The 11,255-nt window shown below is 38.3% G+C and overlaps 1 protein-coding gene across 1 annotated transcript in view; it reads right to left on the bottom strand.

Annotated features, from left to right (window-relative positions):
• Positions 1 to 288: 288 nt before the first annotated feature.
• Positions 289 to 11,255, bottom strand: part of LOC124605226 (ADP-ribosylation factor 1) — a 59,961-nt gene continuing 48,994 nt past the window's right edge. Inside the window, exon 5 of the mRNA XM_047136777.1 lies at positions 289 to 1,935. Within this exon, the coding sequence (XP_046992733.1) occupies positions 1,771 to 1,935 (165 nt within the window). The 3' untranslated portion in view covers positions 289 to 1,770. The remainder of the gene's footprint in view (positions 1,936 to 11,255) is intronic.

Here is an 11,255-nt window from a genome sequence, read left to right as displayed (position 1 = left end):
TCAATTCAACTGTTCATAATGCTTCTTAGATAAAACATTGTTTTCATATTTAAGAAGCACAAACTCGCTCCACCAGTCACTGACATTTTTGTCGAACACCTCTGCTTGTAAAATACTCTTCACATACTGCAACTAGTCAAACAGGAAGTTCCAAATCTCTATACAACACGCACATTAATAAATGATATTCATTAGAAAGAAATGGCTGATTTTTTTTTATAGAATAAAGTCCAACAGTCGTGTTAGGACAAGAAAATGTAACAATGAAATAAGGCATTTAAAAATAAATTAAGAGGGATGAATTTAATACAAGAAGGCAATTAAGCACAAATACAATATTTGTTCACAAGTATGCATGCATACATACATAATTTTAGATTCCCTTTGTTTCATGTATTTCCAAGGAAAGTTCAAATTTTAAAGGCATTAACTGCAAAAAATAGATATCTAGCAATTTTGTCTGTATACCCTTCCATAACCAGGTCTCTCAGAGACTGCATCTCTTTCTGAAAAAACAACACGATTTAATTTCTGCATGTCACCTTGGGGTGACAGAGAATGCAGTCTCCCATTTTATCGATGTATGGCTGTGCTGCTGAATATCTTCCAATCATAAGGACTATGGCTTTTAAATTAAGGGATAATAGTATAACAAGGATTGGACAAGTGCTGCAAATTTTTTAATACAAAACAAAGCGGAATGTGAAAAAATTTCCTTAATACCCTACATTTGTCATATGATTCTTAATAAACTTAAATACTAAATTACAGAACATGCTTTGAAAGATCAGAAATGTCTTAAAACTTCCAACACCTTTACTCTCACATCACAAACATTCATTTTTCTTGTCCATTATTGTTCTTCAGTACTTACACCCATCTCCCTCCTGCAAAAAATGCTCTGTTAACAACTGCAAATATCAGCCGCACCCTGAACTACCAACACTTGTTGTTAGTTTCAGGCTAATACTACAGACTTTACATGCACTGTGTTGGTATTTAAATAAATGAATGACAAGAAAGGAATAAAACTCAGCACAAACAGTAGGCACATAGCATGACAGCAGCACCCACCCAATATCCAGTTTTCCATTTTTCATAAGCTGTAAAGAACTTGCATCACTACCACCAACAACCTGCCTGGGGAGAGGATTAAGTAACTTTATGAATTGGCAGTTCTGAACTTTCTAATTTTTTCCATTAATATACATCTGTAACTCACATATCAGAATAAACACAAAAGTTTGAATCGACAAACCTATTATGCTGTGCACTTCTCCCATGTAAAAAGGGATAACAGTTTCACTATCACCTCTTATCTCTTTTTAAAATGTGATTCGAAACACAGGAGGAGCGCAAAGAATGGGGACACAGCCTTTCCCTTCACTGGTCCCCACCCTGGCAACAGACTGCCGCTTTACAAGTCCGCAAAAACAAAAACACAACACGCTGCACAGTGTCTATGGTCACAGTTACCAGTGAGTCCGTGAGTCCACGCACTTACACACTTCTGCAGGATACGAAACCTGGAGGCAAACCCTTGCATGCAAACTTGCAGGAATCACTTACCACATCCCAACGTAAGCAAAATGACTGCTTTGGAACACTATTGGAAAAAATACAGGGTGTTAACTTTTTGACCCTGACTTGTTGGAATTTTGATCGAAACAGTAAATGAGAAGAGCAAGTGATTGACTGAAAGTTTGCCAGTAAAGGATAGCAGCATCTTAGTTCACCACAATCATCCGCCAAGCACAGTTCATATGGCACCTAGCGGTTGGCATTCTTCAGTTGGTTGGACAGCCAGTCGAGACCCTCGTAGAGGCCATCTCCACTTGTGGCACAAGTGGCTTGTATGTACCAATTTCGGTTGCGCAGTGAATGCAGGCCAAGTTTGTCCGTAATTTCTGCTGCATTCATTGCATTTGGCAGATCCTGCAAGAACACACAATTATAGCACTTTGTAGTACTGAGAGATTTGTCTGCATGACTGTGAAAAAATATTTAAACAGTAAATATTAACCTAAGATAAGGAATATTACTCCTATTCACAGAAGTTTATAAAATGATTCAGTCATTTTTTAATGTTCTAACCCTAACGATAAATTATCACCCTGAACCAATTTTCTCCTGAAAGTGAAAATAGTATTAACATTAAGGCTATTCAATTCTGTGAGAGCGGCACTTTTAAACAAGTGAAGAAATATACCTAGCAGTTAAGACAACTTCAGACTAGAACAAAGAAACATACAAATGGAGTATCGCTTGTTTCTAAAATTAAATCTCTTAACTGAAGACAACATCATGTATAAAGAGAAAAATACAGAAAAAACAGCACCATCACCTTCAGTACATTTTCAGTTTCTGGAAGGTATACTGTACTCTTCATCCAGGCTCATCAATAATTGACACTGCAGTTCAGTTCATGGTGAATGTTTTATAAATTCACAACTTCACTTGCCTCGTCTGCATTATACATGATATCTTCGGCAGTGTTACCAATACTTAAACACCCGTGCTCCAAGTCTCAGACAGACATTTCTAAATGCTATGTGAGCACCTCACTTACAGCAACTATGGCATAGAAATCTTATCCAACTTCTCTTCCAAGCATAAAAATTTATTAAATAATGCCACATAGTAGTTTCTAACTCTTGAGGAGGGGATGATTCAATCACCAAGTCAGCATTCAAAACAGTCTACAGGTTCCGATTCTTTAAAACTTCCCTCTAACTGCAGAGTACACAATCAAATAAATTGCCACAAACTTATTTCTAGTACCTGTAACATACTGTTACAAACAAGGAAGTTAGTAGTACATGACGTATTCGTTCACTATTGCAGTACGGTAACTGCAAAGTTTCTAATAAAGGTGTCACATTAGAAATATACTCTGCTGAATACAATAAAACCACATACACAAAACTAAATGTAAATGAAGAGACTTTAAAAAAAAAAAGGTACTGTGAAAGCAAAATTATTCTTTCCCTGTACTGTACTTCAAAGGGGGGTTCAGATGGGCACTGAAAACCAAGTTTTATATGAATTAATTGAAACCTTTGGAAAAGTATTGAAAGAGTTAATAGAATTGTTAAAAAAATTACTCAAATTCAAGTTTAAATTGTTTGCGAGACATTTCTAAGGTGACTGAGCACAACATTTTAATAAACCTTTACTCTGCTATAGAAACTGATGTGTTTATCCTGACCCTGTGACAATGCAATTCTGAATTAAGATTATCCCAAGCCGAGTAGTCAGTTTACCTAAACAAAATTGTTTCCACAGAACGGCATACAAGACTTTCTAAACAATGAATATATGAAAGTAGTTTCAGATGCTTAAACTGGGTCAGACATTTTACTTCTCAGTTTCGATGTGTCTACTACTCATTTATTCCTTAAAAGGGGGGGGGGGGGGGGGGGGGAGGGTAGATGTACTGGATTTTTGTCCAATATATTTTCTTGATCCACACAGTTTAATTTATGTTGTTTTTGAATTTTATCATGGTGGCAGCTTTAGAAATCCTTTTAATTGTTAAACTGCTCAATTCTGCCCTAGCAGCCACTTCCACCTTTTCTGACATTTGGGAAACTGCTTGCTTCAGCAGAATTTTTGTCAGGGTGAAGGCTATTTTCTTTCGATATCTTTGGCTGATATCTTTCTTGCATATCGTTTATTTACATTTTGACAATACTACCACATATTAGTAGGTGGAAGGTTGAACGCTCGAACCTTCAGGTGCAAGTCAGGATTTATGCATAATGGGTGGTGGGAAAACTGTTTAGGCAACATAGGTTTCATAGAAATCTGTTTACCAGCAAAAAAGAGGAAGCAGCGCGAAATTAAGAACATAAGCTCTCAGCTTCAGCATCGAAACTTGTGATTGGAGAATTGTACAGGTGTGTGAATGATGATGATACGGATTCCACTGTATTCAGACTTATTGATTTAGAGCTTCTCTGCCAGGCTATAAAGTTTTCACGTTCATGTGTTAGCTGTAAAAATATGGAATGCATGATTGTTGCTGAAGAATGAAGAGTGGGAATAGCTTGTGATTTTAAATTAATTTGTAATCTGTGTGGCTCTGAATTTCTCCTTAAACACTGACACTGCTACCTATGAAAGCAATTTTAGGTTAGCATACACTCCGAGACACCTTGGACCGGGCAGGGAAGGAGGTAATTTATTGTGTGGTTTTCTGAACATGCCTATCTTGGGCACAGTTTGAAAAAAATAAAGAAATGTCTGATGCTGTATGCGATACTGCCAAAGTTTCTATGCAGAAAGCAGTGAAGTAATTGGTAACCAAAAAGAAATATATCCTGGGTTAGATATTCACGGCAGTGAATCTCCTCCAAATGTTACTGACCCCCCCCCCCCTCTCTGTCTCTGTCTCTGTCTCTGTGTGTGTGTGTGTGTGTGTGTGTGTGTGTGTGTGTGTGTGTGTGTGTGTGGTGTGGTGTGACCTGAATGAAAAGGGGTTACACATCTCTGTATCGGTATTGACTCGGGTAAAGTCTTAGATGTAGAAATTATGTCTAAATACTGCCACCAGTGTGCAACAAAGCACATGTACAACAATGAAGACAGTGAGATACTGTAGCAAGAAAACATGCAGTAGCATGCTCCAAAAATTATAGTGGCTCAAGTGGGGGCATGGAGGCAGCTGCAGTTGTTAGGATGTTCTCATCTGAGGCCCAGTATAGTGTTAGATACACTAAATAACTTGGTGATAAGGACACCTCTTCATTCAAAGCTGTAACAGATAATAAGCAGAGGAAAGAAAACTAAACTTACTGTTAGACACAAGGATAATTGCGTCTAAGAAATCATTTTAGGTGATCTTCATTTAATGCCATATAAATTGTTTGCAGCAAGTGACTGGATCTATCTTCCAAGATAATGTGATCACCAATTACAATAAGTCTGGTAAACATCTGGATGTAGGAAGTCATTCCTCTCATAATAACCAATTGAATATTATCTTGCTATTGGAATAGTTGATGGTTTAGCATCTTCTCGAGCATATCAAGAAATTTGACGAGTTTCTTCAAAGTAGGGTAAAAGCATTGGTCTGTCTTCAGGATTTAAAGGGGATGGACAAAAATAAAACCAGTGGTGTTTCAGTTTCCAGTCACCTTGGAATGGATAAATATAGTTTCTGTGCAGTTATCAAAAAATCTTATACCATTCTTCCCACAAAATAGTGGCAATTCACATGATGAGTTAAGTGGATAGGAATCGTGCACTCTGCTCTTCAAAGTAGGCTACAAAAGGTCAACAATACTGAGATCTGATGACTGGGGGCCAGAAATGTGACAAATTCATCCTCATGCTCATAAAACCAGTCCTGGGCAATGCAAGGTGTGTGAACAGGGGCCCTGTCAGCATTTAACACTGCATCACCATTGGGGAACAAGCACTGTACTATGGGATGGACTTCTTCAGCCAAAGCAGTCACAATCCTTGGCAGTAAAGTGACATTGCAGAGCATTCATATGGTGCCCATGAAATACCATGGTATGGCTGCCCAAATCATCACCAAATTCGTTTGATCCTTGGAATGTAAAATTAGCTTGGAAACAGTGCGACTGAGACTTACCCAACTGAACAATATTCTTCTGTTGTGCCATAGTTCACAGATTTTATAGCTTCGGCACCAGGTTCTCCTTCAGCTCACACCCTGCAATTCCCTGCATATGGGATTCCCTTCATGTAGTTTTTGTGATGACAGGGTTCAAGAGTGCAAGATTCAGTTCTGGCACGACTTATGCAGCTGTTGTTCCATTACAGGATGTATACGCAGACAAGGAAAAGAAATTCCTGCATTTCCTGGTTAAAAATCACACTTTTCCCAGGTGAACATCTTTTTCCATATTAAGTGACAGTATACTTTCCCTCAGAACTGTGAAGTTTATCAATCCTTTGAGTGGTTAAGGTTTTATAAATGGCGCAGAACTTCTTTGCGGGAATTTAGAAAACAAAACCCAACAAGAGTGGGAACGCATTTTGGAAAGACCTTTGATGTGGCGTAACATGTACAGTGCTCATTTTCGTGTTACGAAAGTATAAATTGTAATTCCACCAAACAGCACATGTTAAGGTTTCAATTAATACACACAGTGTAGCTACAAGGAAATCAAAGCATTAACATATAATATTGATCTTTAAGATTAATAAGCTACAAGAAAAGCTAACCTTTCATGTGTGTGTATGTGTGTGTGTGTGTGTGTGTGTGTGTGTGTGTGTGTCACTAAGCTACACAAATGCACTAGTAAAATTTTAAATAATGAAATAAATGTCTGGTCTTTTGGGCACAAAATTCTTCTAAGTGGCTGGTCCTCAAATGCTCTGTGATTTAAGAAACTCATCACCATCTCTAACAATTCATCTTGCGTAGAAGGAATTCACTTTGAAAGTAATGCTTTCCAAAGCTCCATGTGAAATATTTTCCTGCGACCTGTTAGAAATAGGTTTCTTTCTTTCAGCAGAGCACCAGAAAACAGGCATTACTACGCATGTGGTTTTCGGGATGCAAGTTTTCTTGGTGTACCAGTTCTGTTATCTCACATTTGATTCTGTATTATGGTATAATGCCACTGATGCCAGAAGATGAAACTGTGTACTTCAAATTCAGCGAACAGTTAAAAGTAGCCACTAGTGTGGAATGAAACACTTCATTTCAAATCATGTGACTGCCTCTGTGTAAAAGATTAATTTACCAAACCAGCAAAAATAACTTCATTGACTTGCAACGTGATTAATGTTTAACTTCCGAAAACGTGGAAATAAAATAAAATCAGAGAAGTGAAACCAATAACACATTTTAGCTTCCCATAATTATGTGAATGTATTTAATTCACTTCCTAGATTAGTTTAGTTTTCATTTGACATGAGATGAAAAGCAAATTAAGAGGAAACAGCAAAGTAACTAAAGGTAAACAAAGGTCACATGGAGACTAGCCCCCTTACCACTCCAATTCAGATTGCTCTACGCATGCGCAAATCTAGCAGCTTCGGCAGGCCAGAAAATTTTTTTTAAGTAGCCAGAAGCTGGGAAAGCTATGCTCATATGCAATTCAACTGCACATGTGCATGAGTCCACTGGCAACTGCTCAAATGAACCTAATGTAAACAGTTGTGACTTCTCACTTGTTGAAGCAATTTCTTGTTATGAAGTATTGCATATGCTTTATCCTAAAGCCTTTGACACGTTTTGCTATTGGAGACAGTGGTGTATGCACTGTGTTTTGATTTCCTTTTAACTAGTTTTATTTTGTTTTTCCTCTTTTTTATTGCTGCAGTATTACTCTGCAGTATCAGAATACAGTTACAGTATCAGTTCTTACCAGTCAAAATTACAAAAATTTAACTGGAAACTATAACAATGAAAATTTCCCAGAATCCTAAACAAATTCCCAGGTTTTCCCACTTTCTCCCAGATGAAAAAATTCACAGGTTTTTTCCTGGATTGCTCAGTTGTCCGGGGGAATGGTAAGTCGCAATGCCGATGAAAGTTTATGTTGAGAGATCTTGACTGTCATTGAAGAGGATTGTGATAAAATTAATCAGTCATGATCTCTCAACATAAACTTCCATCGGCATTGTGACTTACCAGATAATGTTTTCTTCTGCTTTTCCTGTATGCAGTATAAGGTTTTGATGCAGTGTCTCTTTAAACACCAAACATTTTGGCTACCTTGGTTATGGAAGCACCTACCATACGAGTACCAACAATTTGCCCATGTTTGAATTCCTTAGCAGACGTAATGCACTCACAACCATACAAAACACTGTTTTGACCACAACTGACAACTGCAACATACTGAGGACAACACACAGGTACATGGTCAAATACAACTGCGAAACCTGCAGTCCTGCCTAACATCTGCATTTATGTTCAAGTGCACATTTCTCACAGTCCTCCCATATTTCTTAACACCCCCTGCATATACATCAATCCCAGGATTTATAAGGTTATGGTTACTAAAGGGATCTCGCCTCTGATTTTATTGTTATGATCACAGTTTAACTTCAATACACTGATTTCAAATGGTTTGCTGTATCAAAATGTTGGGGAAAAGTTAAATGTGTCCTATATTTTCAACAGCCATACACAGAACACAACTACAAAGGATAATAGAGAACTGGATTACACATCTCAAATGATGAGTAACTAAATGGTTATTAGATATTGTCACACAGAGCAAAAATATGTTATCAACAAAGTTCCTCCCTATCGTCAAATACAACTGTAAATGTGGCTGGAGACGGCACATTAGAGCCAAAATACCCTGCACAACATAACTAAAGGACCCCTGTCCTGTAACTGTCTCCCTTTGTGATCAGTGAATTTAAAATTTGGCTCAAAGGTGCCTAGGATCTTCCTCTGTGATGGGCAAAAGTCTGGTGATGTGCAAAGTCACCCTTGGACTCAGTGAAGATTTGAACAGCAAGGGGGGAGGGAAAAAAAAAAAGAAAGAAAGAAAGGAAGGAAGGAAGGAAGGAAGGAAGGAAGGGGGGGGTCGGAGCACAGTAGTTCATGTGAGGTGAGTAAGTGATGGCACGTTGGCACCAAGCTGCACCACAATTTGGACCAACGCCACTGTAGACCACGTCAGACAATGGGAAGATGATCACACTCCTCTTACTAACATTTCCCTCCTCTTGGTGTCTTTTTGCGACAGCTCAGAACTGCAATGTGCAGCATTCAAATAAGGTGATTTTTCTTATAGGTGTCCCAGGAATCATTTCAGATATACTGATGCTAAGAACTGTCACTAAACGGCCTTAGGGCGTCAATGAAACCACTCCCTCTTGGGTGTCCATTTACCCCCATTGCAAAGGCAAAAATGACAATTTCCTGTGCACTGTGGAACAGAACGAAATTTGAACATGATTCACAGCAGCTAATAGTGTTTATGCTATTTCAACCCTTCTGTTTCACGTACTCTTAGCATGACCACGCGGAACAGGAGGGAAGAGTGACATTGACACACCCGTAAAGAAATCTGTAGATGGTCCCTCTAAGACCACCTTTGGTGCCACCCACGCACATTTGCTGAGCACTTTAAAAACAAACTTGCAGAGAGACAAATCTCACTTCAATTTCTAGGTGCCTCTATGTGAGCAACCTGAACAGTTGCCCATAATCAGGAGTTAGCAGCAGCATGTCCAGGGTTGCCTTCCCAAGGCCACCTACTGTGCTGTGTGTGTGTGTGTGTGTGTGTGTGTGTGTGTGTGTGTAAGTCCCAACCTGTACACAGTCCAATCTTGCCACGTCGGCAAACGATGATGAAATGACTAAGACAACACGAACACCCAGTCCCCAGGCAGAGAAAATTCCCAACCCAGCCAGGAATCTAACCCCGAGACCCTGTGATCCAGAGGCAGCAATGCTAGCCGCCAGACCACTAGCTGCGGACTTTTCGTGAAAATCTCCCATGTTTAGCAGTCTGTTGTGCCTGTCTTGACTCATCTCCTCTATACGGGAAGTAGAAATCTATTCTTGTAATGATATTGTCAAAATTTGTAGTTGGTATAATAACCAGCAGGTAGCTCTAAATGTAGAATAAGTTAATGCAGGTTAAGTGGCAAAAACAAATCCATAATGGTTGAATACTGCATTAGTAGTATGCTGCTTCTCACAGTCATGTCAAATATCTATGAATAATGTTGTGGAATGAAATAGAACGAGTATATAAGGATTGTAAGTAGGGAAGGTGAATGGTCCATTTCTGTTAATTGAGAGAATTTTAGGGAAGTGTGTTCATCTGTTGAGGAGACTGCGATTGATACTGGTGCAACCCATTTTGAGTATTGCTCAAGTGTTTGGGATCCACATCAGGTAAAATAGAAGGAAGACACTGAAGCACATCAAGAGGCGGGCTGCTAGAGTTGTTACAGTTAGGTTCGAACAACACACAAGTATTACAGAGATGCTTTAGGAAGTCAAAGAGGAATCCCTGGAGGGACAGTGGTTTTATTGGTACAGGATACCACGTACCATGCACTTCACAGTGGCTTGTGGAGGATATATGTACCAAGAGTGTTCCTGTACTGGCAAGGGAGGCAGGGTCTTGGAGGAACCATTTGTCCTTTTATTCATGCATGTGTCAATGTCATCGCCACTCTGATGGTCACAGAACATTTTTCGGGCAGAACATCTCCACACACAGTCACAAGACAGTTTTCAAGGTATTCAATAAAGTACAGGACGAACAATAATAAACAGTTAAATGCATAATAAACTGAATCAAGTCATAATCAAGAATTCAATAGTAACACTTATTAAGAATAGGCTACAATCGCTCAAATCTTTACTCTCCTCCTGTTTACTGCCAGAGCCTAAATTCGACAATTCCATATTTTGGCGATCCATCCGTCTGCCATCTTCAGGAGAATCACTAATGTTAACACAGTCTAAGTTTAAAATAAATCTTACTGTGATGATGTTTTATATTAATTATACCTGCGAAATTTCTCATCACCATACCATCTCCATCACTTCCAGACACTTATCAATAAAAATTTTGCATTCAATATTAATTTGAAATAACTACACAGTAAGAATGGCAGCTAGTAACTGCTTTGTAATAATAAAATAAAGATCAGATTTCAAAACCTCCCTGAATGTTGTCAAAGTTCCATTACTGAAAACATTCCAAGGATAAACATTTACTACCGTATTTCCCCAATAAGCCTAATTTGTCATTTGAAAAATACTGTTTCGTCTTATAATCGTAGATTGAAGAATTGCTGCTGAGATTAACATTTTCACATTGTTTAATAGAGAATGTAGAAGTAGTCTTACATTTACAGATGATGCTTTGACTACTGAGGTCATTAGCACATTGATTTTAAAGAACAGTGAAGGGTAGAGCTGAGCAAGCAATATTCGCATTCATACACGCTCAAGATTTCCCAATACGCTGAAGCACTCTCAGTATCAATGTTGTTCTAACAATCACATCAAATTTGTTAGTGGAAGGGATATGCGAGAAACTATTACTTAGCCACTGGAACAGTCTACTGCTCTGCTTAAAATACAAATTTGTCCATTATTTTATTATGAGAGATGGTAATGATTTACTAAGTGGGTTGCAAATGAAAAAAATCTGCTGCTGTTCACATATTAGAATATCAGGTAAAAACTTTCCCAAACTTTTGATCTGCTTTACAACATGGAGGCAGCACTGGGATGAAACAAGGAAAATTAATCCAGATTGAAATGTCTAACAAACTAAATGAATAAT

Source organism: Schistocerca americana, chromosome 3 (genome assembly GCF_021461395.2).
Source record: "Schistocerca americana isolate TAMUIC-IGC-003095 chromosome 3, iqSchAmer2.1, whole genome shotgun sequence".
Taxonomy (NCBI): domain Eukaryota; kingdom Metazoa; phylum Arthropoda; class Insecta; order Orthoptera; family Acrididae; genus Schistocerca; species Schistocerca americana.
The sequence above is the reverse complement of the archived record's forward strand: the minus strand, read 5'-3'. Positions and strand labels throughout refer to the sequence as shown.